The following is a 27,908-nucleotide window of genomic DNA, read 5'->3' as shown; positions in this document are numbered from 1 at the left end:
GTGTCTGCCCAGCCTCCCACCTGAATCCCATTCACACAAACGCACTGAAGGCGCCGCGGATAAGAAACGAGACCCTTTCAATTTATTAGTCTGGGTGGGGAGATCGGACTGGCAGGAAGGCTTTGACTAGCAGAGGCCGAAAAGGGTCCGCTCTACTCCTGGTCCTTGGCGTCGCCATGCGTGATGACGTAGCAGATGTTCTTGTAATCTACGTTGCCGCCCACGTCGGGGGGGAAGGCAGCCCACATGTTCCTGATCTGTGGAAAACAGGCAGAGTATCACCAACTGGTTCCTTACGTTCCCCTTCCCCCATCCTTCCGCTTCTCCAGACCCCTCCTCCACTCACCTCTTCCTGGGAGAAGCGGTCACACTGCGTGGTCAGCAGCTCCTCCAGGCTGGAGAGAGGTGATTGATATACGGGAGGTTTGAGACTGGACTTCGTGATTCCTTTCCACGCCCTCCCACCTCATCCCCCTTGCCATTCCCAGTCTCATCTTGAAAACCAGGGTCACTCTGGATTCCTCATTGGTCTCCCAAACACTCTGACCTCCCGTTTTGCCCTTCTTCCTGTGTTCCATCGCCCATTTCCACAGTCCTGATTTTTCCCTTATCCCTGTGCTGTGCGGTGCTTAGTCGCTAAGTCGTGTCCGACTCTTTAAGACCGCATGGACTGTAGCCTGCCAGATTCCTCTGAAGAGTTTCTCAAGGGATTCTCCAGGCAAGAATACTGGAATGGGTTACTATGCCCTCCTCCAGGGGTTCTTCCCAACCCAGGGATCAAACCCAGGTCTCCTGCATTGCGCAGGCAGATTCTTTACTGTCTGAGCCACCCTTATCACTGGCAGTGCCTGTTATTGGTGGGAATTGAAAGAGGCTTTCTGTGTGGGAGCAGCTGGAGCGTGTCACTTACAATTGCTTCTTGATGGTGCCTTTTCCCTCAGGGTCTAAGACCTTGAAGGCTCCAGTGATCACATCCTCAGGGTCGGCACCTAGAGGGGGTCAGAGGGCACATGTAGCTGAAAGGTTGCTAAAGGGTCAGTCCCTGAAAGTTCTGAGGAGAGGCAGCTGAGGTGTTGGACCAAGGACACATCATACTTCATTCACCTTTGAGCTTCTCCCCAAACATGGTCAGGAAGACAGTGAAGTTGATGGGCCCACTGGCTTCCTTCATCATGGCGTCTAGCTCCTCATTCTTCACATTGAGACGCCCTGGAACAGGGTTGGGAAAGCAGGGGCTGGAGTGGGGTCTTGCAGCCAGAGAATAATGCTTCCTATAAATTCAGATCATCCCATCCATTTTTATTTTTTTATCCCATCCAATTTTATCCGGGATAGACTGAGTCCCAAGGTGGCCTGGCAGGACTGGGACCCACAGCTGCTGAACTCCCAGGACTCTGCAGCCTTGAATCTTTACAGGTAGAGGAGGCAGCTCACCCATGGCTGCAAAGGTGTCCCGCAGGTCTTCCTTGTCAATAATGCCATCCCGGTTCTGGTCAATTACTGTGAAGGCCTGTGGAGGGCAGAGGCAAGGAGAGATTAGGTCTCCCATGGCCAAGTTTCAGCATCCTTACTCCAGGCAGATCAGATTCTGAGATTCTGGTTGCCAGCCAGAGGTCCTCTTACACTCCAAGCAGGGAGGGGAGTAAGGAATCTAAGCCCTTCTCCTTCCCCCAAACAGGTGCACATTCCAGGGAGGGGTGGGGGGAGGGGCAGCAAGGGGTGCCTTTGGTTAGCCTTCAGTCTCCCTTCTCCCCACACTTACCTCCTTGAACTCCTGGATTTGGGTCTGATCAAACATGGAGAAGACATTGGAGCTTCCGCCCTCTGCCGCTGCCCTTCTCTTGGCCTTCTTGGGTGCCTGAAGGGTGAGGGTTGGGCAGAGGGGTTCGTGGACTCATCCTTACTCCTCTGGAGGTGGTGGATTCTTTAAGTTCATTCTTCTAAAGCAACTCTTCTGGCTCTAGGCTTCCCCTTCCTTACAACTCTTTGCTGAGGGGACTTGTTTCAGTTGGATTGTCAAATTTCTATCTGAAGCCCTCAAGTACCCATCCTTCCACCCTGCCCAACAAGGGAAATGTTTCTTGCCTTCTGAGTGCCCTGAGCCTGGCTCCTCTGAGTCCTAGACTTGCTGTGTGTCCATGATCCACTTATTCACCTTGTCTGAACCTCTACCTTCTCATTTATAAAATGGGAATGGGAATCCTGGCCTGGCTGGTTCCAGGGGATATAGGAAGGTGAAGGAGTGTGCTTTCAGAGGGACTGGGCTCCTGAGAGTGGAGTGTCTGGGCAGATTATCCTTGGTTGGGTCCTTTAGGGCATCCTTCTATATATTCCCCATTAACGATACCAAGAAAGGGAAGATTCATCTTTTCTCCTCTTGCCAGACTTGGAACCAGCTCCTTTCTTTCAATGGGTGAGGCTGCCCTGAAGTCTGAGAAATCTGATCTTGGGCTGGGGGATTCTCACTCACCATGTTTTAGGTCTCCTGGGATCAAGGCAGCAGCTCTGGCTGGAAAGGAGCAGAGAGTCCGTCTGGAGCACTCCCTCTGGAGTTATATAGTCTTGCCCCAGGGAGCCCTTAACATACCACTGTAACCTTAGCCCTGTGGGTGCCCACCCCAGATACGAAAATAGCCCAGCTCAGGGCCTCTCCTTTCTTGGAGGGCCAGCAGCAGCTGGAGCCTACCGAGGGACAAAGGAGGGAGGGTGTCTTGGGCGACATGTCTTGCTAGGACCTGGGCAGGAAGGGATGTTCTTTCTCCCCAAAGGAAGCTGGAATGTGCCAGTGTTCAGAGAGGGCCCAGGCTGAGACACAGGACTAGGAGAGAGAGGAACCAAGCTCCTGTATCCCTGCAAGGTTTAAACCCAGTAAATTTATTAAGCAGCAATAGTGTACCAGGCACTGGACCATACTTCAGTCTCCCTTCTCCCCATATTCACCTCTGAACTCCTGGATCTGGGTCTGATCAAACATGGAGGCGTTGGAGAAGGGAGGCTGAAGGCTGACCAAAGACACCCCTTGCTGTCCCTCCAAGTGCACCACGTGGGTGCACTTGGGCAAACACAGTCCTCCTCCATTGTGGAGTTCACAGTCAAGAGTATGTATGTATTTGGGTAGTGACAGATTAAAAGTGGGAGAGAGCTATCTGGGGAAGCTGAAGGATCAGGAAGTCTACATCCCCTTCAAGGAGAGGGGGCAGTCTGTGAGGGAAGATGTGGGGCATGGAATCACTAAGTATGAAGAGACTAGACAGCCTGGAGCAGCAAGCCTGCTCTGTGACATTGGGTTTTGTGTTCCAACTCTCTGGGCCCTGGTTTCCTGCTCTGTAAAATGGGAAGGTAATTCCCAGGCCAAAGAACTTGTGGATGTGAACATATTGGGAAACAATTAGTGATGTATGATCGTTATAATTTCTTTTTTTTGGCAGCACTGCACAACTAGTGGGATCTTAGCTCCCTGACTAGGGAATGAACTTGGGCCCTTGGCAGTGAAAGCCTGGAGTCCTAACCACTGGACATCCAGGGAATTCTTACAATCATTACGATTAATATTCAGGCCCTGCCTTGGTAGAACTTACAGTCTAGCTCTGGAGAGAGGGTAAATGCAGAAAATGACACACCAGTTGGAATACAGAAGTAGAGGGCATAGCAGGCCTGTGTAGGAGTACTGAAATGACCTTATGAAGGCCGCTAGAAGTGTCGGGTAGAAGTGCAGGAACAGGCATGCTAAGTGGAGGGCAAGGATGGGCAAAGACCTGGAAAAATCAAAGATCAGAAGTGTTCAGATCGCCAGAATTGGGATGGGGCTTGAGCAGAGGATACAAGGACCTGGACACCAGAGATTGGACTGAGGGCTGAGACCTTGAGAGCCTTGAAAAGTTTTGCAACAGGAGAAAGACATGGTCTAGTGTGAGTCTTTAATCACTTTTTTGGATATGGATGTAAAAGTTGGAACTCAAGAGGAGGGGAGTCAAAGACACCAAGAGAGAAGCTAATTAATCACCTCCACCTTGGTGGCTGGATGGCCTATGGCTTCTCTCTCCAATCTGGGCAAGAACCAGCTTGGTTGACCGTGAGATTCTGAGGTCCTCTCTCCCAACCCTCTGGGCCTCAGTGCCTGTCCATTCCATACAGTGGAGGCCTGGGGAAATAGTGGCTGAGGAAGCCCCAGAAGGTTCAAGGTTGGCAAGGACACCTATGTCTCCTCCTCCTCCTGCTCCGTTTAGGACCTGATGTCCTGAAGAAGTTGCCTCCTCCCTGCTCCCTCCTCCAGACTCATGCCAATGCCTCTAAGACAGTTTCTTTTCTGGGCACTGAGGTCGAGCCACCTGTTGTCTCTAAGAAGGGAGAAGGAGCCACCCTAAACTTAGCAGCTGCCCTTGGCCTCCTGCACTGGGCCCTCCCTGCCTCAGTCAACAGCTGCCTCACCTTATAAGGTTACCATGGGGATCCAGGCTCAGGGAAGAGCCCACTTCTTACTGGGTTGTGGGAGGTGAGGAGAACTCAATAGAAGGGAATGGAGGAAGTACTTAGGAAGCTTGGGCCTAATGGAAAGTGGGGAGTTTGAAGAGAATGAGATAAAGAGCGGCAGATCTCAGACACTGGAGTTCACAGGATCTGAGTCTGAGCTGGGGAAAGGAGCCTCAGAGAACTCAGAGACCAAGGAACTGTGAAACTGGGAGCTAGCTAGGCCTGACTGAAATTTCAGGATGGTGGATTTTGCACAGAAATTGGAGCCCTTCTGGGGCTGAATCCTGAATCCTGGGCCCCAGGGAGATGGAACCCAGAGAGAGGAGGGGCTGGTAAAGTCTGGGCTTTGTGTTTGTGGTCTAGGGTAGCCTGGGGTGGGGTGCGGGGGGAGTAGGGGGATTATGAGATTGGGGTCTGGTTTCCTGGCAGAAAAGGAGGAGCACAGAACGGTGTGTCAATGAGAGACGTCCAGAGGGTTTGTTCTGCATCCTCCAAAGAATAAGAACAGAGATATGAGAGTTCATGGTAGTGGGAATCCATGATTTGGGGTCTAGGATCTCCACTAGAATGGAGGGGGCACTCAGAGGATGAGTTCTGAGGAACCGGAGCCTGGATTCTGGGAGGAGCTCAGATAGATGGATCTGAGGACAGGGACCTAGGGGTTGGGATACCCGCAGGAAATGGTGGATCCAGAAGGATAAGTCACTTACAGGATTTGGGGGCTCTTGTTATAGTCACCTGGAGTTTGTAGCGGACTGGGATAAGAATCAGAGACAGAGTGAAGGGCAAGAGAACTCGATCAGAGAGCACCTAATCAAGTGCCCCGTGGTGGGTTTGGGAGCTGAAAGAACTGGTCCAAGAGAGGACTCAGGCAGGGCAGCGTGGCGCTTATTGGCTAAGGGTTTCACCAATGCTCCCGAACCCCGCCCCTCTCAGCGCTGTCCCCAACTGTCACCACCTCCCGCGCTTGTCTCCGGCTGTCACCGACATCCCTGGCTTGGCACCGCCTGCTGGTAGCACCCCCTTCCTTTGGATGTTGCCATTGGCTGAGACAGCTGTCTCTCTTCCTTCCTTATCACTAAAATGAGAGGATGCATTCATTGGCTGACAAGGCAAATTAATCGCAAATTTGGCCCGCCCCTCGCAGCTGTCATTTCTTCCGGACCTTCTTGGGACACCCAAAGAATCCCTCAGCTGCTATTGACTGCGTATACTGTCTGTCACCGCCCAAATAGTTTTCTCTGTCAACCTGACCTCCTCCCACTTCCCTTCCCATTGGCTCCCTTTTAACCATTCTTTTTTACATAGGCCCGCCTCTTCTCGCACAGCACCCGCCTCCTTCCACGGTCTGTCACTCTTCAGTCATCTTTATTGGCCAGGAGGTTCGGCTTCCCGCTTTCCTACTAGTTAATACCTTCGTCCCGCCTCCGCTGGGTTTCACTCGCCCTCTCATTGGTTTTATAACCCTCCGCCTTCTCTGTTTCCTCTTCCCAAATTACCCACCCCTTCCCACCTCCAGCCCCACCCACCCTCCCAACGATTGGCAGAAACCCAGTTCCCTCTCTCCTATTATTCGTCCAAGACCTCTGACGAGGCGGGAGAAAAAAGGAGCGCGATGGGACTGCCCGTGCGCAGGCGTGAAGCGCCGAGAAGCAGGCCGCTTGGCCGGCACCGGGGCGTGTGCGCAGGCGCGAGGTCGGCCACTCGCCCGAAGCGGGAGGGAGGGGGCGGCGGCGAGAGAGCGAGAGGGAGGTAGAGGGCGCGAGCGAGACCCCGGCGCCTGGCGCCCCGGGACCCTTTCCCCGGCTCCGCGCGCTGGGCAGCCGCCCGCGCGCCGCCCTCGACCCCGGCGCGAGCCGGGCCGCGCCCTTCGCCTTCTCCCCTTCCTCGGCGAGCGGCGCGGAGCGGCCTGAGGGGCGGCGCCTTTTGCGGCCGCCGCTGCGGGGGGATGTGAGGGGCGGCCCGCGGACATGGAGACGGGCCCGGCGCCCCTGGTGGCCCCGCCGCGCCGTCATGGCGCCCCCGCGGCCCCTTCGCCGCCGCCCCGCGGCTCTCGGGCCGGGCCCGTCCTGGTGGTGGCTCCGGGGCCGCCAGTGACCACGGCCACTTCGGCCCCGGTCACCCTGGTGGCCCCCGGGGAGGCGCGGCCCGCATGGGTACCGGGTCCGACCCAGACCTCAGACTCGGCTCCCAGCCCGACGGTCACAGGCAGCACGGAGGTGACACTGCCTCTGGAGGCCTCACCCGATGCCCCCAGGGCGCAGGTCTCCAGCCCGGAGCCCTTGGTGCCCGAGGCTGTGGCTGGAGCCGAGATGTCCGTGGCTCAGGCCCCAGGGGCAGACCCTCCGAAGACGGAGGAGGCTATACCCTCACCCGATCCTGGACCCGGGACCCTCACCAGGACCCCTTCAAGAACGGCTCCTGGGGCCCTGACAGCCAAACCCCCTCTCGCCCCCAAGCCGGGAACCACAGTGGCCTCAGGTGTGACTGCACGGGTTGCAGCTGTGACAGCAGGACAGGTGACAAGTGGACATGGAGCTGCGGCAGCAACATCAGCATCAACCGGACAGGCTCCCGAGGACCGTTCAGGGCCTGGCACAGGCCCTCCAGCGTCATGTGAGGCCCAGGTAGCTGTCGTGACGGTGACCCCAGCTCCGGAGCCCGCAGAAAACTCTCAGGACCTAGGCTCCATGTCCAGCCTGGGACCTGGCATCTCTGGGCCTCGAGGGCAGGCCCCAGACACCCTGAGCTACTTGGACTCCGTGAGCCTCATGTCTGGGACCCTGGAGTCCTTGGCGGATGATGTGAGCTCCATGGGCTCAGACTCTGAGATAAACGGGCTGGCCCTGCGCAAGACGGACAAGTACGGCTTCCTTGGGGGCAGCCAGTATTCAGGCAGCCTGTGAGTACCCAGTGGGCCTGTTTCAAGGAAGCAGAGGTGGGGCGGGATGGGGAGGAAAGGATACACCTTGCCTACACTCTCTTGGCGCATCCTCCTCTGAGGATCCAGGGAGTGACCAGTGGGAGTGGGATGCTTAAGGATCCTATCCTGCCTAGAGCGTCCTGAGGCATGGATCCTAGAACATCCATTTCTGTGGCACCAGCCTGTTAAGGTTTCAGACCAGGTGTCAGGAGTTCTGGGTTTGAGTCTAAGCCTTGCCTTTGGTGGTGTGTTGCACGCCCTTGAGTGAGTGCCTTCCCCATTGGAGTTAGGGCCTCACTTGCCTCCTCTGTGAAGTGAAAGGTAGAATGAGATGATACCTCCGGTTGTCCCAGCTCCTTGATGGGAGTCTCCAGCTACAGGCCGGATAGTCTGGAGGTTTGACCAGACAGGGGTTCTGATAGAGATCGTTGGTCCCTTAGGGGCAAAGTCTGGAGGGGTGCAAGCACCTCTCCCCCGTAGCCCTAGGTCTGATGGGGTGATGAGTTGGGGAAGTCTGATGGAAGAGAGACCCGAAGGCAGGGCATCTCTGTGAAACAGAAGAGCAGGCTTGTGTCTTCACTGAAGGAAAGGGGGTGGGGGAGGCCTCTTCCCCATTTCCTCATCTCCCTAGCCGGGCTTACTCTTTCCTAGTTCCCTCCAGGCGCCTGAGTCACTCCTAAGGTGGGGGTGTAATTACTTCTGACTTCTTCCTTTCCTCTCTTTGGATGCTCCCCATTGGTCCTGTACCCCTTTAACCTGCTGGTCAGTTCAGTGTACAGCTTCGCCAGAGAACCCCGGTGCCAGGCCCTGTGCTGGGTACCAAGGATCAAATGGGCTTTTCAAGGTGCTCATCATCTAGAGGGAGAGACAAATACTTAAACTGTTGGTTTCGACATCATATGTTAGGTTTAGCCTGAAGATCATCACGGGGTTTTGTGAGCACCTAGGGGAGGGATCTTTTGCCCAGGCTGGGAATTCAGCCAGACTGATCTGAATTGTGGAGAATGAGGAGAATTTAGTCATGGCTGTGTGTGTTGGGGTCAGGGGGACCTGCCTGGTGTTGGGGGAAGCCCTGTTGAAGGGTATTCTAAAGAATGCAGGGGGTATAATCCAAAAACAACAACAAAATTTCAGAAAATCTTCGAGCATCAACATTCGCGGTCCTATGTGGGGAAGGCTGGTGCTTTCCCATGCATGACGGAGGCACTGTTGTACCTAATTCACAGATGAAGAAACAGGATTAGAGCAATCGAGTGAATTGCCCCATTCAAATAATTTGGATCCACGTGACCTGTGGCGCTATCCTGCCCTAAGGAACTTGGATTGAATTGGATTTTAGTGAGCCCCTCTTGTGTACCAGGCACCGTGCTAGGTGCTAACTCTCTGCTCTGTGGTTTTCTCCCTCTAAAACCCATCTTCACACTGGCAGAATCTACTTCTGAGGTCAGGCTGACCGTGGGGCATGTTTTCTTACAAACTTTTAGCGGCTCCCCACTGTCCAGAGGATAAAGTTTAAGCTTTAGCCTGGACACAGGTTCCTTATTACCAGCCCTGACAACCTCTCTGGTCCTCTTTCCCACTTTTCACCATGTGCTGTGTGCTGTTGAAGTGATGGTAGTCTTTCTCCTTTCATACTCAGGCTGTATCATCAGCCAGGAATGCCCTTCTCCTGGCCTTTTCCTGCCATCTTTTACTCAGTCCTTCATGGCTTCCCTCAGATGTCCTTTCCTCCAGGAAGCCTTCTCTGATATCTGCTGCCCCTGCTTCAGTTAGCTGCCTCTTCCGTGCATCTGTGGCATTGCGTTTCCCTCATCACATTGCCGTCATCCCTCTGCTAGCTTGTGACATTTCGAGGGCCGGAAAGGGATCTTACTCCTTCTGGCCTTTAGTAGAGTTTGGAATTGACTTTTAAGATAGAGAAATCACCTTTCAGTTTAAGGAGCTTCTGGAACAAAAGAAACTAACATTAAACCTTCCATTTAACAGTCCTCTATATACAGTTTCTCAGTAGTCCTCCCCTAACTTGGTGATGTAGGCGGTGGCATCCCTTTTAACAGATTAAGGAAGAGACTTGATTCTCACTTGCTAGACTCCCCAATTTCTAAGGGACAAGTGGGATTTGAGCTCAGGTCTATCTGGGAACTAGCACTTTCTTCCATTCCACTCACCTAATGCTGGCTCCTCCAAGTAACTGTTTTAAGACTGATGTGGTATCTTGAGTGTGAAGCTTTGCTAGAACAATGAGCAGGCCGTGCAAGGAGAGCTTCATTTGCTTGGTAATCTGGGGTGATTCCAAGGAGGAGGAGGTAGAGGAGATTGCAGATGGTTCAAGGGATCTCAAGAGTCTGGTAGAAGGAAACTCAGTTGCTTCTAAGGAGACAGATATTTGTTCTGTATTTAATTTTGTGGATAATAATTGCTGCTTACTCATTGAGGCCGTGCTAGGTGATACTGTTTTTTCCTCCATCTTACAAATGAGGAAATTGGGGCTTAGAGAGTGACTTGCCCAAGGCCACACAGTGAGTAAGTGGTGAAGGTCTAATGTAAAATATGTGAAGTGAAAGTGAAAGTGTTAGCTGCTAAGTTGTGTATGACTTTTTGTGACCCCATGGACTGTAGCCTGCCAGGCTCCTTTGTCCATGGAATTCTCCAGACAAGAATATTGGTGTGGGTAGCCATTCCCCTCTCCAGGGGATCTTCCCAACCCAAGGATGGAACCTGTGTCTCCTGCGTTGTGGGCAGGTTCTTACCATCTAAGCCACCAGAGAAGCCCCAGTACAAAGTATACTTTATACATATCCTGTACTCTCTCCCCAACTTTTATGTGTCAGAAGTGGGATTTGAACACAGCCTCTGTATAGAGGTCCAACATGAGAATGTGATCTCTGTTCGGAGATTCCGTCCAAAGGGAATTCCTTTCAGTGTGGTGAATTAGGGCCTTGGAGGGTGGAGTGACCAGACATCCTGATGTGTTGATAGCTCACAGAATGTGTTTGTGGTCTGGGCTCTCATTGGAGATTGGGAGGGCTTGCCTCAGTTCTTGCAGCATCAGGATTTATACTGCTGCTACTGACTTCTTTCCTACTCCCCATATCCTCAGAGAGAGCTCCATTCCTGTGGATGTGGCTCGGCAGCGGGAGCTCAAATGGCTGGAGATGTTCAGTCACTGGGATAAGTGGCTGTCACGGCGTTTCCAGAAGGTTTGAGAAGGCTGTAGTGGGCAGGGCCACGGATGTGGTGGGGGTGGGGAGGACAGGGTGGGCCCATGGGCTCTGGGGAAGCCCAGGAACCTAGTCTTACCTGCTCTCTGGACCATGTTGCGGGTAGGTGGTTCTTGGGCCTGGGGGAGGAGTAACTTTAAAAGATAGAAGGCCAGGTTGGGTGTCCCAGGGAGCCTGAGGGCTTCAGGGGAAGGCTTGGAGGCTGTGGCAGTCACTGAAGCTGTTCCCCTACTGGCCACCCTGCCTTAGGTGAAGCTGCGTTGCCGGAAGGGGATCCCCTCCTCCCTCAGAGCCAAGGCCTGGCAGTACCTGTCCAATAGCAAGGAACTCCTGGAGCAGAACCCGGGCAAGTTTGAGGTGCGCACGGCTCCAGGGTGTGGGGCCAATGACAGAGTCTGTGTGAGGGCCATCATCCATACCCCCAGAGTCTGAGGTAATCTCAGCTGTCCCACTGCAGGAGCTGGAACGGGCTCCTGGGGACCCTAAGTGGCTGGATGTGATTGAGAAGGACCTGCACCGCCAGTTCCCTTTCCACGAGATGTTTGCTGCTCGAGGCGGGCACGGGTAAGACAACCTGATTGTGTGAGTCCGTGGTGGGTGGACGCAAGTCTGGGCTGAAAGCAGTTCTTGCCTCCCAGGAATTCTGCAGGAGTGGTCTTTGATGAATTGAGGGTCAAGACATACTGAAGGATGGGTCCAGGGAGGGAGACACTGACTTGGGGTGATGGGGGAGTGGTGTGGGGGTATTGGTAAGGGGGAGGTGGGATACATTAGAGCCTCATTGGGGAGGTTGCATGTGAGTGATGTTTTGAAGGATAGATGGAAGCAGAGCAAGGGGCAGGGTTTTTCCTGGCTGGGGGGTTATGTAAGCTCTGTCTGGGCAGTGGCATTGGCTAGAGCTGCTGAAGCTGGCAAAGCAGTTAAGAGCCCTTAAATGCTGTGCCAGGGCCCTTCGATTTTTGTTCTGTTTGCCAGACTTCCTCAAGAAGTCTATATATCGCTTCCTAGTAGTGTGCCAGATGTTTTTAGATGGTTCTCAGCTCCTTGTGGGAGCACGTGGATAAACTTTAACAGTAAGTTCATCCTCTCAGCAAGTGCTTATCAAGCACCTGCTATCTTCCAGGTACTGTTTTAGTTACAGATGATAGCAGTGAATGAAAGATAAAAACTCCTGCCCTCTCCAGGCTTATTATATTTTAGTAGGGATAGACAACAAAGAATGAAAATATGTCGTATGTACAATGGTAATAAATAGAAGAGTTTAAAGCAAGAAAGGCCAATAGAGAATGTGAGTGGAGATGGGGTTACAAGTGACCTGATTTGACTTGTGTTTTAAAAGGATCATTCTGGGACTTCCCAGGTGGTCCAGTGGCTAAGACTCCACTGCCTGGGGCATGGGTTTGATCCCTGGGATTCCTGGTTGGGAACTAAGATCCCACATACTGTGCAACTCTGCCCAAAAAAACCCCTAGGATTGTTCTGGCTGCTGTGGTGAAAACAGATGATTGGAGACAAGGGCAGCAACAGAGACCAGGTTGACTGTTGCCATAGTCGCAGACAGAGACAGTGGTAGATAGACCAGGGTGGTAGCAGTGGAACTGTGGGGAGGAGGGATTGAACTCTGAATATATTTTCAAGGTAGAGCCAAAAGGATTTGCCAGTGGATTAGATGTGGAGTGGTGTGTGTGAGAGAGAGAGTAGATAAGGAAGACTCTTAAGGTTCTTGGTCTTAGAAACTAGCATGAATGTAGTTACAATATACTGATATGGGTGGTTGGGGAAAAGTAACCTTGAGGGGTGTATCAGGAACTCATTTTGTGAATGTGAAGTTTGAAATACTCACTGGACATCCAGGTGAGATGCCAGGTAAGCTGGATATACAATATACACAACATCCAGGGAGAGGTTTTTTTTTTGGTCATGCTATTTGGCATGTAGAATCTTAGTTCTCCAACCAGGGATCAAAGCTGTGCCCCCTGCACTAGGAGTGTGAAGTCTTAACCACTGGACCACCAGAGAAGTCTGGGAGAGATTTAAACTGGAGATAAATTGGAAGTTGAGAGATGTCAGCCTCTAGATGGGACCAGATCTCACCCATGGGACTAGATGAGGTCATCAAAGTAGGAAGTGTAGCTATGAAAGGAGGGTGTTCAGAGACTGAGCGTACAGCGCTAACATTTCATGAATAGGAAGATGGGAAAGGACCTGTAAAGGAAACTGGAAAAAGCTAGAAGGAAAACCAGGAGAGTGTTTCCTGGAAGGAAAGTGAAGTTTCAGGATCAGCTGCTGCTGATGGATCGAGTCAAGTCAAATCTGTAAACTGACCTCTGGATTTAGCAATGTGGAGGTCATTGGTGACCTTGATAAAAGCGGTTTTGTGTGGAGCAAGGACTAAAGCCCAAATGGAGGATCGGAGGAAAGAAACTGAGGATAGCAAATCTGTACTCTGGGTGGGTTTGCCTGAACAGGCAGGAAAGAAATGGTGTGATATTCAGAGGGGAAATTTGGGTAGATAGACTTTTTTATTTTTTATAAGCTAGAGGAAATGACATGTTGGTATGCTGCCAGCATCTGTAGTTAGAGAAAAATGGATGATACCCAAGTGATGGGAAGGTTGCTGGAGGATGGCCTGTGTAGGCAAGAAGGGATGGGACCCATTGGAAAGGCTGTGGTTGGTCAGATTCACAAATAGTTCACTCATAGCAGCGGGAGGAGGCAGAGGCACAGAATCAGGCAGGTGGGTGAAAGTAGCATGAGAGCTTGTGGAAGTTACATATTTAATGCATATTAGGTGAAATAACTAGTATATCAAACCTGTCATTTCATGGATGTTATTACAAAGTAGAGAAATAACAGTGGGGCGGTGTGCAGATAAAGCACAAATGAAGGTCACACTTCAGTGACTGAATTTTGAGAAACACTGTTGTAAGCTGTGGTCAGGAGTGTGTGACTGGAGGCAGGGAGAAGATCTGGGAGGTTATGAACATTTCCCTGGTTAAGAGATGAAGGGCTGAGCTGCTCAGTAACTGTGGAGGTAGAGAGGCCGCCTCACTCAGTCATGTCCAACTCTGCAACCCGTGGACTGTAGCCCACCAAGCTCCTCTGTCCATGGGATTCTCCAGGCAAGAATACTGGAGTGGGTTGCCATTTCCTTCTCCAGGGGATCTTCCTGACCCAGGGATCGAACCCAGGTCTCCCACATTGCAGGCAGACCCTTTAACCTCTGCGCCACCAGGGAAGCTGGAGAGAAGGCCTAGACACGAATGAAATTCAGAATTTAGTGTTGATATGATGTGATGACCAGCCGTGGGGAGGGGTGGCAGGCCCTCTGCTTTCTAATGGGGGGCTGAGGGGTTGGAGTTCCCTCATACAGCTATGGAGCACCCTCAAGCAAAAGGGACAGATCTGGGGCAGAGCATGTATTCTTCTGGATGCAGAGATAAGAGGAAAATCTGAGGCCCAGCTGGCTTCCCAGGACTCCGAAAGAACCAAGGCCCTGGCCTGGGGGGAAACTGATGAAATCCAGTCAGATAAGGCAGGCTCTGCCCTGGGAGAGCACCTGCTGGGAGGTTAAAGCACGCAGACAGTGCCAGAGGAGGGCCGATGCTGCAGAGGAGAGCTTCCTGGAAAAGGTGACCTTGAGGGTTTAGGGATGGTGGCAGATGGAGAGCAGAGCCTGTGGGGAATGGGTAGGGAGCACGTGGGTGTGCAGCAAGGGTGGAAGGCTGGAGCCTGGGAGAAAGCCTCCATGATGATCTGAGACTTTGGCTTAAGCTCAGGAGGTAGGAAGGTAGCTACATCAGGTGTGTGCTGGTAAAGCTCCGGGGTTGCTCCTGCACAAGCTCTGGGGGAGTCTGGGGTGGGGTTGGGGTCGGGGTTTGTTCAGGGGCAGGGAGTCCCAAGTACTATGATTGCCCTTATGGTCTTTCCCGTGCCCACAGGCAGCAGGACCTGTATCGAATCCTGAAGGCCTACACCATCTACCGGCCCGACGAGGGCTACTGCCAGGCCCAGGCCCCCGTGGCCGCGGTGTTGCTCATGCACATGCCTGCTGAGGTCAGCAGACGCCGGACCTAGTCAGGGAGGGGCTGGGCCTGCAGGGGTGACGGGGGAGCTCCCTGCCCCCTGTTCCTCTGGCCCCACCCCTCCCTCCTTGTTCTTGTCTTTCTCAGCAAGCCTTCTGGTGCCTGGTGCAGATCTGCGACAAGTATCTCCCTGGTTACTACAGCGCAGGGCTGGTGAGTGTGTGGAGGCTGGTGCGCCTGGGGCTACGGCTTGTCCCTAGGACTTCGGGGCGGGCTGAGCCTCACCCTGTGCCGTTCTGGCTGGCTGCTCTGGGCCCTCCCACTGAGCTGAGGCTCCCGCCTCACGGATGGGATCCGACTGCCAGCGCCAGTCCCACCCCAGGGGGCCCACAGCCAGGGCGCCTCTCATGGTTCATCCCATCTCCAGGAGGCCATTCAGCTGGACGGAGAGATCTTCTTTGCCCTGTTGCGCCGGGCCTCCCCACTGGCACATCGGCACCTGCGACGGCAGCGCATTGATCCCGTGCTCTACATGACAGAGTGGTTCATGTGCATCTTCGCCCGCACCCTGCCCTGGGCTTCAGTGCTCCGGGTCTGGGATATGTTCTTCTGTGAAGGTACTTCTGTAGCCACGTAGGCCAGTAGTGGGACTGGGGTTTCCATGGTGGCTGAGATCCATCTCGGGAGAAACTGAGACTTGATCTTACTGGCTCTGCCACCAGCCACAGCTTGCTTTGCCTCCCAGGAACCTAAAACCCATGGTGGCTCATTTTCTTCTCAAGGCCTCCATTTCCTCATCTGTCGGGTCAACAATACACAGGGATGGGGGCTGTGAGTACCCCCTGCACGGGCCAGGCTGAGACCCCCCAGGCTGATCACCCATGGCCTCTTCTCTTCGGGCCTGCAGGCGTCAAGATCATCTTCCGGGTGGCCCTGGTGCTGCTGCGGCACACGCTGGGCTCGGTGGAAAAGCTGCGCTCCTGCCAAGGCATGTATGAGACCATGGAGCAGCTGCGGAACTTGCCTCAGCAGTGCATGCAGGAGGACTTCCTGGTGCACGAGGTAGGTCCTGGCCTTAGCGTACCTCACACCCGCTTCAGTAGATCCCCACCCCACTTCACCCTGGTACCCATGTCTTCTCCATCTAGGTGACCAACCTCCAAGTGACAGAAGCACTGATTGAGCGAGAGAACGCAGCCCAGCTCAAGAAGTGGCTGGAAACCCGGGGCGAGCTGCAGTATCGGCCCTCACGGAGACTACACGGTTCCCGGGCCATCCACGAGGAGCGCCGGCGGCAGCTGCCCCCCCTGGGCCCCTCCTCCAGCCTCCTCAGCCTCCCTGGCCTCAAGAGCCGGGGCTCCCGGGCAGGTGGAGGGGTCCCCTCCCCACCCCCTCCCGTCCGCAGGGCCAGCGCGGGGCCTGCCCCAGGGCCCGTGGTCACCGCCGAGGGACTGCGTCCATCCCTTCCTTCGCCTACTGGCAACAGCGCCCCTCTGGCCCCTAGCGGCAAGGAGGCCCGGAGGCAGGAGAAGGAGCGGCAGAAACAGGAAAAGGAACGCGAGAAGGAGCGGCAGAAACAGGAAAAAGAACGGGAGAAGCAGGAGAAGGAGCGGCAGAAGCAGGAGAAGGAGCAGCAGAAACAGGAGAAGGAGCGGCAGAAGCAGGAGAAGAAGGCCCAGGGCAGGAAGCTCTCACTCCATCGAAAGGCAGATGGACCGCCTGCCCCCCAGGACGGCGGGGACAGGTCCTCAGCATCAGAGGCCCGGCAGGATGCGTACTTCTGACCTCTGCCCTGGGGCTGGACTACGTGGCCCCCTCTTTTCCCTCAGCCAAGAGCAGACCTAGCCTGGGGTCCTGCTCCCAGCCCGCCCTTGGCAGGCTGTCCCTCTTTTTGAGGAAAGTGGCTTGTTCCCCGTCTCCGTGCCAGCCGCTGATCCCCACGTGGCCAGGACAGTCAGAACGGGGGGCAGCTGCATTTCCCTGGGGAAGCAGTGGACACCTCACCTCCAGCTCGGCCCAACTGGGGTCCCTTCCCAGGTGCCACTCTCCTGATTGGCCTTTGGTCACCGCAGGGGTGACCTGTGGCAGTGGGAGTCAGCAGTTTTCAGATTCTTACACTCCAGTCACTCCCCTTACCCGTGAAGTGAAGCTGGGTTCCTTTACCCCCTTCAGTCCTGCCTGTCTTCCCCCAGTTCCTGGTTGGGGGCCCAGGCTCTTCTTGCTCTCCTTCTGGACATCTCTGTGTTGTAATTATGTACAGAGGACCTGGTGGGCCCCGGGTGGGGGTGTTCACTCCATCTTCTGTTCTCTGGTTCTCCCTCCTCAGTGTTCTTGCACTCTAGTTTATTTAAGGGGACACGCACTGGAACAGGAAATGTCTCCCACCTCCCACCACCACCCTCCTTGCTCTCCTTCCTCTTCACCCACCTTTCTCTGTATTCTCAGGCCTCCCCTGCTTTATCTGACCAGGGCCCCTGCCTTTCACTTTGTCCCTTCCAACCCTCCAGCCCCTTCCTGGGTAAGGGTCTTCCCCTGAGCCCCAGGGGGTGGAACCCAATGTTTACATGTTCTTCTGTCTCTGCCCCCACCCTGTTCGGCCGCTTTGAGGAACCGGAAAAGAACCTGCTGTTGTACCTGGGCCTGTCTTTTGCCTTGTTATTTGATGAGTGGGGTTAAAGTAAGGACAAGGAGGGAGGGAGTGATGAGTTAGCAAGGATCTGGGTGTCTCTGGAAGCTGTTGACTGGACTTGGCAGATACCTTTGGGTCTTTAGTCTATTAGTCACTCATCAACACAGTTGTTGCGTTCCTGCTTCACCTCCACCTGCTGGGGATCTGCTGCCTCCGTTGTCACTGGCCTCCTGGAACTGTCTGTGGACAGCCTGCAGCATCCGGATCTCCTTTCCAAAGTGCTCGTGCAACTCCTGGAAGCTGAAGAGGGTCCTGGGGGTGGCTGGGGAGCCACAGTCCTCTGGGGGTGAGCCGGGCTCTTGGCCAGCTGCCTGGCACAGCTCCCGGTACTGGGCCTCCAGGGGGCGTAGCAGCTCAGCCAGCCGCGTCCAGGTGGCTCCGGCCAACGCCCACAGCCAGGCTCTCAGCTCCTCCCGGTTTTCTGCTGCCAGCCTGTAGGCCCGCCCACCATCTCCCCCTGGAGTCCGAATGGTAAAGGCATAAGGTTCTGTGGCTCCAAGGCGTGGCTCCACCTGGCAGTTCTCTAATAGGATGAGACCCAGGGGTGTGTGGTCAGCCTGGTGTTCCAGGTAGAAGAGGAGGTTTCCTCGCAGGATGAACCAGCGGCGCTGATAACTGGTATTTCGGGCCCCCTTCTTTAGCAGGATGCCCTCCCGGTCTGGAGCCTGTGTTCTGTACCCACGGAAGAAACGGAGCACGGACTTTCGGTGCAGTTTCATGGTAGCCCACTGTGGGAAGAAACCCTAGGAGTGGAGAAAGGAGGAGTGGGGCATTTGGTGATCCGGAGTACCCCAGCACTGCCCTCCTCTGGTTCCAGCAGGCTCTTTCTGGGCACTGTCTTGGTCTTGGTCTAGAGGGATTCAAACTTGAGTTTTCAAGAAGGACCTTCCACCCACCTCCCAACCTCAGCTCTGCCCCTTGGGCCAAATTACAAAACCTGGGCAGGACTGTAGTGCTGGGGTCCTGTTTGGGGGTGGGGTTGGCGGATATCCACTACGGCCCTTTCCCAGGCCTACCTGAGATGAGGGCACAAGGGACTTCAGGCCTCGGTACTGGGAACAGGTGCCACTGCCACCTCTCCTATTTGACTCTTCCCACCTCAGAAACCAGGAACTTGGCCAGGGGATAGGAGGCGGCTGATTTTAGACTTCCCCTGGGTCCTAAAAGGAGCTGGGTTCGGAAAGTCCCAGGAGAACCTCTGGGACAACAGCAAGGCTACACCTCGGACTAGCAAAGGGCGGACAACTGGACGCCAAGAGTAGGAAGGCAGGATTTCTAATGAGATGATGAAGGGCGCAGAACCAGCCGTGGGGAAAAGGAGACAACCCGGGAAAGAGAAAACTAGGGCAGGAACCCACCGGCCCTGCTGGGACTTTGTTCCTCCATCGTGAACCTGGGCGCCCCTTTCTCCTCAGAGCCTCTAGTGTTGTAGGAGGAAACCGAGATCACTTCCGGCCATCCTCGTCCGATCAGGGTCTAGGCGTTCAAATGTCCCCTCTTCTCACCATAGTCACCCCACACGGCTCGCGTCACTTCTGGGAGGGGGCGTCTCTCCCCGCGCGGCGCGTACTTCCGCCCGCTCCTTCAGTTGTTCATCTAACCCGAGTGAAGCCACTTCCGGCTTTCCCCGCCGCCTTCCGCAGTTCTCTTCCGGGTGGTGGCGGGCGGGTGGCCCGGATGTAGCCCTGGTGAAACCCTCTCTCCCTTTCTTCCCCCACCTTTCCTGGATCCTTAGGTGAGCGCGTGCCGGCGGGACTGCTGGTGTCCCCGTGGCCCTGCCGCCTTTCTAATTTGTACACAGCCCAAGACAGTTGGGAGTCACCCCGCGGAGTTGGGAGTTCGGCGCAGGGAGGAGCGGGGCTGCCAGGGCGCTAGGTCCTGGGTCTGCCGGGGCCCCTCGGGTTCCGAGGAAGCTGGGGGTGGTGGAGCGGGTGTTTACCCGCGAAGCACATCGCGCCCAGCACTGCTGGGGCCTGGAATAAGGGTGGTCACGTGGGGGAGCCCGTCTCCTCTTGTCAAGGGTGGGGGTGCCCGTAGGAGCTCCTCCGCCCGTCCGCTCTTGCGTCTCCGCACCAGCGGCTCTTTTAGATGCTAAGCCAAGTCCCGGGAGGGGCGGGGGGAGGGGCGGGTTCTGGACTACCAGCTCGCCTTTCGGCTCCTGATTCTGTACTCCCTTCCCAAAGTGGATCTAGTACCCGCCAAGTAAAAGATCTGTTGTGCAGGGGGCCCCCTCGCGGGGAGTTGCCTCCTCACCCAGTTCCCTTAATCTGCACCCTTTCCCTCTGCTCAGTTTGGAAAAGCCCTTCTGTCCAGTCATGCCAAAGAGGAAAGTGACCTTCCAAGGCGTGGGAGATGATGACGAGGATGAAATCAGTGTCCCCAAGAAAAAGGTGAGGGGGGCCAGACTCCTCTGTTCTGTGGCGGTGTGAAGGGAGAAAAAAAATAAATTAGAAGCCAGATGAGAGATCTGGAGGGACAAAGAAAGGATGGAAAGGGTCAGCTTTTCCGCGTATTTCTGAGATGTGGTTTTGCAAGATTTTCAGTTTGAGTGTAGATCCTAGAGTATTTGGGGTCATAGCCAGTAACTTGCTTCTTTCTTAACTTCTGTCTCCTGCCCACAGTTGGTGGACCCTGTAGCTGGGGTAGGGGGTCCCGGGAGCCGCTTCAAAGGCAAACACTCTTTGGACAGCGATGAGGAGGAGGAGGAGGAGGAGGAAGGGTCCAGCAAATATGACATCTTGGCCTCAGAGGATGTGGAAGGTGAGCTGTACCAAGAATTGACTTTTTGCTGGGGGAACAAATAGGGACCTCTGGGACCGTGGAGGACGGGAGGCTCCTGTCTCTTGCATGCCTAGCATGGGATTCTTGTGTCTGTCTGGGTACAGGTCAGGAAGCAGCCACGCTCCCCAGTGAGGGAGGTGTGCGGATCACACCCTTCAACTTGCAGGAAGAGATGGAGGAAGGCCACTTTGATGCAGACGGCAACTATTTCCTGAACCGGGATGCTCAAATCCGAGACAGCTGGCTGGATAACATTGATTGGGTGAGGCCCGGAGATTAGCATGGCTGGGCTTGGGCCTTGCTGGCAGTTTGTCAGAAATAAAACCTTCCTGTTTTCCCATTACAGGTAAAGATCAGGGAGCGGCCACCTGATCAGCGGCCGCCATCAGACTCAGAGGAGGAGGACAGCCTGGGCCAGACACCAATGAGCACCCAAGCCCTCCTGGAGGGCCTTCTGGAACTGATGTTGCCAAGAGAGACAGTGGCTGGGGCACTGAGGCGTCTGGGAGCCCGAGGGGGAAGCAAAGAAGGCAGCAAGGGGCCCGGGCGGCCCAGTTCCCCCCAGCGCCTCGACCGGCTCTCCGGCTTGGCTGACCAGATGGTGGCCCAGGGCAACCTGGGAGTGTATCAGGAGACAAGGGAACGGTTGGCCATGCGACTGAAGGGGTTGGCGTGCCAGACCCAGGGACCCCGTGACCCCACACCGCCCCCCTCCCTGGACATGTTTGCTGAGGAAGTGACAGAGAGGGAGCTGGAGACCCCAACCCCTGCCCAGAGGGAAGGTAAGGTTGAAGGGCAGAGGAGGGGGGTTGTGGGCAGGGGGCAGGCCACTGGAGGCCCAAATGACTTGGCCTATTATTTTAGAAGCAGAGTCACCTGGAGATGGTCTTGCGGACGTGATGTGGGAATATAAGTGGGAGAACACAGGGGATGCTGAGCTGTACGGGCCCTTCACCAGCACCCAGATGCAGGTAAGCTTCTCTCTACTTTGCTGTGCCTCTTCTTTCCCTCCCCCCACCCCATCAGTCCTCTCCTAGCTCTGCCCTCTCTTCCTGCAGACCTGGGTGAACGAAGGCTACTTCCCAGATGGCGTTTATTGCCGGAAGCTGGACCCCCCGGGTGGCCAGTTCTACAACTCCAAACGGATTGACTTTGACCTCTACACCTGAGCCTCCTGAGGGCCCAGTTTGGTGGTCCCTTCTTTGCTGGACTCTGTGGAGGAGGCCCTGGCTGCCTCAGGCAGTGAAAATGTTGGGGGCCACTTTTCAGTCAACTTCCTTTTCCCAATAAAAGCCTTTAGTTGTGTATTAGGGGCCTTGGCTGTGCTGATGGCCAGAAGGTGGAGCTGGGAACCTCTTCCAGGTCCCTTTGGACTTGTTCTTGCCCTTAGCGTTTCCTCTTGTGAATTTCCTCCTTGGGAGTTTCTCTCTGGTCCCTCGAACCACCTCACCTTTGTTTCCCGTTCCTTGGGGCAGGGCCGGGCCTGTGAGGTGTCCTGTGGCCTCCCAATCCGGAGTTTGTTCTCAGCTGAAATATCTCTCCACTCACATGCTGTTCTCCAGAATCCCCTGAAGGTTCCCATTTTGCTGTTCTTAGGTCTTTGGCTTCAAGGACCTAAGATGTTCTGCCTTGTAACCAATATAGGATAGAGCCCCAGAAGTGGAATCTTGAGGCTTGGATGGGCTGAGACATCTGTTGGGAGTGAGCAGAAAGGCTGATGCTTACTGGCTCGCTCTCTGCTGTCTCAGACTTCTTAGAAGCAGATAGAAATGGTCTCTGAGGTAAAGTCTAAACTCAATGTTGGCACCTAAAGGACTTTCAAGGCCACCTGGGCCAGTCTGCACAGGCCCAGAGATGGGCAATGTCTCGCTGGAGGTTACACAGTGAATCACAGGACCGTCCCCGACCCAGTGGACTCTCTTCGAAGGCCTTTCTTGGCACCAGGCCTTTTCTGGCTGGCCTTGGAGTCTGTGCAGCTTACATTTCCTGGGCTCCTACAATATATTTGACTCAGTTTAGTTCCGTTAGGAAACTGCAAGAACTGGGCTGGTCCTTTCCATTCAGAGTGCGTCTGGGGAGGATTGGGAGGAAGACCGATAGGTGTCATTGTGTAGTCTGGACCTAACACTTTCCACCTCCCACTGGTGCTGCCTCAGGCCTCTCCTTACTCACACCAGTTAGTTCTCCACCTGGCTCTCTGTTGGAGTCTATGGGGAACTGTGACCTCACTCCTCAGACATTATGAATGATTTGGTCTAGGGATGGCCTGGGTCTTTGAAAAACTCCCAAGTGTTTTCCAGGTGTTTCCCATGTGCATCCAGGTGGAAAACCACAGGGCCCAACTCGAGGTTACACCTGGGAGAGGGCCCGGTTCACGGACCAGTTCATGTGTTAGAGCTGAACGTGGCTGTGGCTATGGTTCTGGTGGCGTCAGTTAGCCAAGAGTTGAGCAGCAGAGCCATGGGGCAATGGGCATCCTGGGGCGGAAGGAGGCAGGCTGAGAACCAGGAAAGGGTGGAGGGGCTGGGTGGGGATACTTGATTCTCTAGTGAGGCAGCTACCTTCTATAATAATGTCTATAGCAGTGGAGCCTACTCTAGTGCTTTGTCCAGACCTGGATTTCACTGACTTCAAGATACCTTCAGTTGTAAGATGTCTTCATGTGTTAGAAAGAAAACCCTGCTTGTTGCAGTTGTAAGATGTCATTGACTCAAATCAAAGCTGCATCCTGATTTCAAATATGTTCCAAAGTGAAAAAACAGATGTTTTAGAACCAATGAAATACAGTATTCATGTTTATATCCCCAGTGACTGACTCATCAGAGGTGCGTAGTGTTTGGTGAATAGATGGAAGCCAAGGGGAAGTTCCCCCAGATATCCTGCAGGCATCCCAGCTCCTCAGCTTTGGGTGGACACAGACACATCCCCTCTGTGTTTACATCCCTGAGGACAACAGGTGTGGGCAGATTAATAGTCCTCCACAATGGCCACATCCTAAGCCTCAGAAGTTGTAAATGCACGGCTGTCTGGCAAAAGGGAGCTTGCAAACATGATCACGTTAATGATGTGTCCTGGGTTAGTGAGGCGGGCCCAGTATGTTCCCATGGGTCCTATTGAGTGAATGGAACTGAGGAGGGTCAAAGTGAGCGGGAGGTGAAGATTTTGCACCTGCTGCTGGCTTTGCAGTTGGAAGATGGGGCTAGATACCAAGGAATGTGGGTACCTGTAGATGTTGGAACAAAGAAACGCAGCTCCACTGTGGGTTTTGGCCTAGTGAAACCACTTGGGACTTTTGACCACTGCTAGAACTAATAAAATTGTGCTGTGTTAAGTTTGAGGTCATGTGTTAGCCTCAATAGGAAACTAGCACTCCATCCAGCTGAATGTCTCTCCCCGTCTTAAACCTCACTCAATTCTTCATTGGCCATGTCCCTATTTCAAGCCCCTATCAACGCTTAACTCCCTTGCCTTAAACCAAACAAACTGTATGTGTATATATATGTGTGTGTGTATACATATAAATAATTTTTACATGTGAATATATAATATTTTTTTGCCACACCCCACACAGCATGCGGGACCTTAGTTCCCTGACCAGGGATCGAACTCACGTTCACTGCATTGGAGGTGCAGTCTTTTATTTTTTCCCCTGTTTTTAATTTTTATTTATTTATTTTTGGCTGTACTGGCTCTTCGTTGTTGTGTACGGGCTTTCTCTGGTCTCTGGGGCTACTCTTCCTTACGGTGCACGGGCTTCTCTTGTTGCAGAGCATGGGCTCCAGGGCGCTCAGGCTTCAGGGGTTGTGTTTCATGGGCTCCAGAGCACAGGCTCAAAAGTTGTGGGGTCTCGGTTGCTCTGAAGCATGTGGAATTTTCCCAAACTAGGAATCAAACCTGCATTGTCCCCTGCATTAGCAGACAGATTCTTAACCACTGAAGGGCCAGGGAAATCACTGTATAATTTTAATATAAATAAGCTTTTTGTATGTTACAATTGTTTTGTAGATTTACAAAAATAGTACAGAGCATACACCCAGTTTCCCCTATTGTTAACATCTTTCAGTGGCACATTTGTTAACCCATGAACCAATGTTACTATTTTGTTTTGTTTTTGACATTACTATTTTTAAATAGCTTTATTGCAATAGAATCCACCCACTTAAAGTAGCGTTTGTTTAGTGCATTCGCAGGGTTGCGAAAGCATTGTTACAACCTCATTTTAGAATTTTGTCTTAAAGAAACCCCACCCAGCAGTGGTTTCTCCCCCATTTCTCCCCATCCCCACTCACCCTCCAGCCCCTGCCTTCCTCTAACCTACTTCCTGTCTCTGGAGGTTGGCCTGTTCTGGGCATTTCACACGAATGGAATCATCCCATATGTGGTCTAATGTGTTTTCTGTGTGTGCTTCTTGTACTTGGCATGTTTTAAAGATTCATTGATGTAACGTGTAATAGTACTTTATTCTCCTTTATTTATTCTCCTTTATTGTTGGGTAACATTCCACTGTGTGGATGGATTACTATATTACTACATTGTGTGGATGGGTTAAACTTTTATTTATGTTTTACTAACTTTCCGTAACATCCCTCTTCTGTTTCAGAATCCTGTCTGGAACACCGCGGTACATTTAGCTGTCATGCCTCCTTAGCTTTCTCTGTTCTGACTGCTCCTCCGATTTGTTTTCACTGACCTTGACCAGTTTGAGGAATGCTGGTGTGGTTTATGGTCAAATTCCTAAAATTTGGACTTGTCTGAAATTTCCCCTATGATTCGATTTGGGTTATGGGTTTGGAAGAGGAAGACAGAAGTGAAGAACCTTGTCTATCACTGAAACTTTTTTTTTTTAAGTACTTACATCTCTTCTATGTTACATAAATGGAATTGGTTTTTATCTGTTTATGGCTGTGCTGGGTCTTCATTGCTGTGCAGGTGTTTCTCTAGTTGTGAGTAGGGGGCTGCTCTCTAGTTGAGGTGCGAAGGCTTCTCGTGGCTGTGGTTTCTCTTGGTGTGGAGCGCAGGCTCTAGGACAGTCGGGCTTCAGTAGTTGGGGTACACGGGCTTGAGGGCACAGGTTTAGTGGTTGTGGCACACGGGCTTAATTGCTCTGCAGTGTGAAGGATCTTCCCGGCCCAAGGATTGAACCTGCATCTCCAGCATTGGCAGGTGGATTCTTTACCACTGAGCCACCAGGGAAGCCCCTCACTGGAACTTTTCAAGGTTCCCCATTGCCCTCAAGATCAAGTTTGAAAACTTGAAGCTGATGGGTTTCCTATGGCCTGGCCTGAACCAGCCCTTCCACCTCCACGTGTCTCTTCCCTGCTGCCTCCCTCAGCTCCAGGCTCCAGGCTCCAGGCTCCATTACCAAAAGTTCAGCCTCTCTACCCTAGTGCTAAATCAAATCTCAGAGACAGAGTTTTGGGTGGAATAGAAAAGGAGAGCTTTATTACTTTGCCAGACGAAGGGGGACACACTGGGATTCTGCCTCTAAAAAGTATGTGCCCCAACCCGGCAGAATTTAATGATGGGATTTATAACATATGGTTCACAGGTGAGGTCTCTGACAAGATTAGAGTATGAGCAGGGCTTTGTTGTTCAGTTGCTCAGTTCTGTCTGGCTCTTAGTGGCCCCATGGACTATAGCTTGCCAGGTTCTTTACCATTGGGCCACCTGGGAAGGCCAAGCATCTTCCAAGGAGGCAGGGCTGAGGGGTCGTTTCATTCTAACTCCTGAGGGTATCATTGAGCCAGGGGCAGATTTACAGTAGAGTTCAAGGTCAAAGTTGCAGGTGTCATTACTGCATCACACACCTGCCCCTCTGAAATGCAACCTCTTGCCTTTGGCAGGCTGTTTTCTGGAAGAGTAGCAGGATTCGGGGAGGGGAGTCTGGATACTCCAGGGTATCACACTTTGCCCTGGGCCTCTGGTGGGGTCCTGAGGGAGATGAGGTCTGGGAAGGAGCCCCAAAAGGGGTTAAGATTAATGAAGAGTCAGAATCCACAAAGCCTGAGGAGGTGTGGTATATTCATACCTTTGACACGTGCCCTCCATTCTAGACCCTCCTGGCTGGCTTGACGCCTCATTGCACAGTCACTGGACCCCAGGCTCCTAGGCAGTGGGGAGGCCTGAACCTGGCAGCCTGCCTTCCACTCTGCTCGCAGCCAGAACCAAGCTAGAGCCCTGGAGATGCCCATCTCTTCCTGATGCTGAGACCCAAGAGGAATTCCTCTCAAGGGTGGGTTGGTTTGTTTTGGCCATATCCAGAAGCTTTCGGGATCTTAGTTCCCTGACCAGGATTGAACTTGTGTCCTCAGCAGTGAAAGTGCAAAGTCCTAACCCCTGAACTGCCAGGGAATTCCCTCAAGAGTGGATTTAGTAGCAGATGTTTTACACACGGAGGGCTTCCCAGGTGGTTCAGTGGTAAAGAATTTGCCTGTCAATGCAGGAGACACAGAGACACAGAGACACAGATTTGATCCCTGTTTTGGGAAGATCCCCAGCGGAGGAAATGGCAACCCACTCCAGTATTCTTGCCTGGAAAATCCCATGGACAGAGGGGCCTGGTGGGCTGCAGTTCATGGAGTCGGAGCGGGTACGTTTTGCGCATGATCCCAGGGTGGGTAATGGACAATGTCAGTAGCCATTTCTGAACTCCCCACAGAGGCTGGGCTGCTCCTGGTCCTTTTTGACTATTCCCCAAGTTCAATGATACACTTTCACTGTGGTAGGCTCACCACTTCCCAGACCACCACCAGCCTCCTTCAGGGGGAAAGTCCCAGCTCACATCTCCAGTTGGCTGGCTGGGGGCCGACACTACCCCCATTCTCCAGGAGGCTTGTCTGGCCCAGCCTGCCCTGTAGGTCAGGCCTACCTCCTTGTGTAAGCCACAGCTGCCCTGGGGCCTCCGATGGTGTAGTGCCTGCAGCGTAGGAGACCCGGCTTCCATCCCTGGGTTGGGAAGATCCACTGGAGGAAGAAATGGCAACCCACTCCAGTATCCTTACCAGGTTAATCCCATGCGCAGAGAAGCCTGGCGGGTTGCAGTCCATGGGGTTGCAAAGAATTGGACACAACTGAGCAACTAACACTTTCCCTGTGTAAACTCTGCCTGTGACAAGTGTGTAAAATCTAGCTGCAGATGCTGATGCTGTCTGAGATTTGCTTGGGCAGCATCTGGTCTTCCTGTTCTGATGCTATCGTCCTTGCTCTCACTTTCCTGTTCTCCACCCACTACCCTGCATGTCTCTGCCCCACTCAACTCTGTGGCGTCTGGCCCTGTGGCTCCCTGTTTTGGGCACATTTCTCTATTTCAAGCTCTCCATGGTCACTTGGACACGATGTGGGCTTTTGCCCTTTGTCCTAAAGGCCTCTTATCTGACTCAGACTTCTTACTCTAAACCCGTCTCTATTTGATAAGAGAAGAGGAAATCATTTGACATCTCTGTTTTCCTTTTCCTTTTCTTTTGTGGTCATGCCATGCAGCTTGTGGGATCTTAGTTCCCAGATCAGGGATTGAACCCAGGCCCTCAGCAGTGCTAGCACAGGGTCCCAACTGCTGGACCACCAGGGAATTTCTGACATTTCTTAAGTATCTAAATAAGTTAGGAGTATTATGTTTCATCTTCCCAACAACCTACTAGTTAGCTACATATTTTCCCCATCTTGCTGATGAGAAAAATGAGGCTCAGAGAGGTGAGGAAAACTGACCTGCCCCATGTTGAAGAATCTGAAAATGATAGAGTGATAGAACCCAGGTCTGTGTGATCCTGAAGTTTAGCCAGGATTTTTGGTGAGAGATCTGA

The 27,908-nt window shown here is 53.4% G+C and overlaps 4 protein-coding genes across 9 annotated transcripts; 2 read left to right on the top strand and 2 right to left on the bottom strand.

The window, feature by feature from the left end:
• Positions 1-60: 60 nt before the first annotated feature.
• MYL11 (myosin light chain 11) lies at positions 61-2,530 on the bottom strand. Of its 2 annotated transcripts, none has more exons than XM_012103914.4 (7): positions 2,471-2,530; positions 1,763-1,924; positions 1,435-1,510; positions 1,105-1,209; positions 911-989; positions 347-395; positions 61-257 (listed from the first exon to the last, which is right to left on the bottom strand). In XM_012103914.4, exons 2-7 carry the CDS (start codon positions 1,796-1,798, stop codon positions 153-155), a joined length of 450 nt encoding a protein of 149 aa, XP_011959304.1. In that variant the 5' UTR covers positions 1,799-1,924; positions 2,471-2,530; the 3' UTR covers positions 61-152.
• TBC1D10B (TBC1 domain family member 10B) lies at positions 204-17,277 on the top strand. Its single transcript, XM_027961841.3, has 9 exons — positions 204-7,372; positions 10,494-10,593; positions 10,864-10,971; positions 11,072-11,178; positions 14,556-14,670; positions 14,787-14,852; positions 15,067-15,256; positions 15,547-15,701; positions 15,788-17,277. Exons 1-9 carry the CDS (start codon positions 6,441-6,443, stop codon positions 16,421-16,423), a joined length of 2,409 nt encoding a protein of 802 aa, XP_027817642.1. The 5' UTR covers positions 204-6,440; the 3' UTR covers positions 16,424-17,277.
• On the top strand, positions 16,844-25,006 carry CD2BP2 (CD2 cytoplasmic tail binding protein 2). 5 transcript variants are annotated; one of them, XM_060406251.1, is made up of 7 exons: positions 16,844-17,946; positions 19,619-19,718; positions 19,950-20,088; positions 20,214-20,371; positions 20,456-20,891; positions 20,977-21,080; positions 21,168-21,416. In XM_060406251.1, the coding sequence occupies exons 2-7, from the start codon at positions 19,644-19,646 to the stop codon at positions 21,276-21,278; spliced, it is 1,023 nt and encodes a 340-aa protein (XP_060262234.1). In that variant the 5' UTR covers positions 16,844-17,946; positions 19,619-19,643; the 3' UTR covers positions 21,279-21,416. The 5 variants fall into 5 exon arrangements, with proteins under 5 accessions (XP_060262234.1, XP_011959775.1, XP_060262235.1 ...); XM_012104385.3 differs by having other exon boundaries at positions 20,974-21,080; XM_060406252.1 differs by lacking the exons at positions 16,844-17,946; positions 21,168-21,416 and adding exons at positions 18,995-19,063; positions 24,710-25,006 and having other exon boundaries at positions 20,974-21,080.
• On the bottom strand, positions 17,268-18,429 carry LOC101103208 (sesquipedalian-1-like). Its single transcript, XM_015104168.3, has 2 exons — positions 18,345-18,429; positions 17,268-18,071 (listed from the first exon to the last, which is right to left on the bottom strand). Exon 2 carries the CDS (start codon positions 18,045-18,047, stop codon positions 17,427-17,429), a length of 621 nt encoding a protein of 206 aa, XP_014959654.1. The 5' UTR covers positions 18,048-18,071; positions 18,345-18,429; the 3' UTR covers positions 17,268-17,426.
• Positions 25,007-27,908: the final 2,902 nt, after the last annotated feature.

Source organism: Ovis aries, chromosome 24 (assembly GCF_016772045.2).
Source record: "Ovis aries strain OAR_USU_Benz2616 breed Rambouillet chromosome 24, ARS-UI_Ramb_v3.0, whole genome shotgun sequence".
Taxonomy (NCBI): Eukaryota; Metazoa; Chordata; class Mammalia; order Artiodactyla; family Bovidae; genus Ovis; species Ovis aries.
This window is presented reverse-complemented; position numbering and strand designations above follow the sequence as displayed.

Coding starts and splice junctions, on each gene's coding strand:
- CD2BP2 (XM_012104385.3), top strand. CDS start 19,644: ATGCCAAAGAGGAAAGTGACCTTCCAAGGCGTGGGAGATGATGACGAG. Junction 20,089..20,213: donor GGCCTCAGAGGATGTGGAAG/GTGAGCTGTACC, acceptor GTCTGGGTACAG/GTCAGGAAGCAGCCACGCTC. Junction 20,372..20,455: donor GGCTGGATAACATTGATTGG/GTGAGGCCCGGA, acceptor TTCCCATTACAG/GTAAAGATCAGGGAGCGGCC.
- LOC101103208 (XM_015104168.3), bottom strand. CDS start 18,047: ATGAAACTGCACCGAAAGTCCGTGCTCCGTTTCTTCCGTGGGTACAGA.
- MYL11 (XM_012103914.4), bottom strand. CDS start 1,798: ATGTTTGATCAGACCCAAATCCAGGAGTTCAAGGAG. Junction 1,511..1,762: donor AAATCCAGGAGTTCAAGGAG/GTAAGTGTGGGG, acceptor TGCCCTCCACAG/GCCTTCACAGTAATTGACCA. Junction 258..346: donor ACCGCTTCTCCCAGGAAGAG/GTGAGTGGAGGA, acceptor TGTTTTCCACAG/ATCAGGAACATGTGGGCTGC.
- TBC1D10B (XM_027961841.3), top strand. CDS start 6,441: ATGGAGACGGGCCCGGCGCCCCTGGTGGCCCCGCCGCGCCGTCATGGC. Junction 10,972..11,071: donor AGAACCCGGGCAAGTTTGAG/GTGCGCACGGCT, acceptor GTCCCACTGCAG/GAGCTGGAACGGGCTCCTGG. Junction 11,179..14,555: donor GCTGCTCGAGGCGGGCACGG/GTAAGACAACCT, acceptor CCGTGCCCACAG/GCAGCAGGACCTGTATCGAA.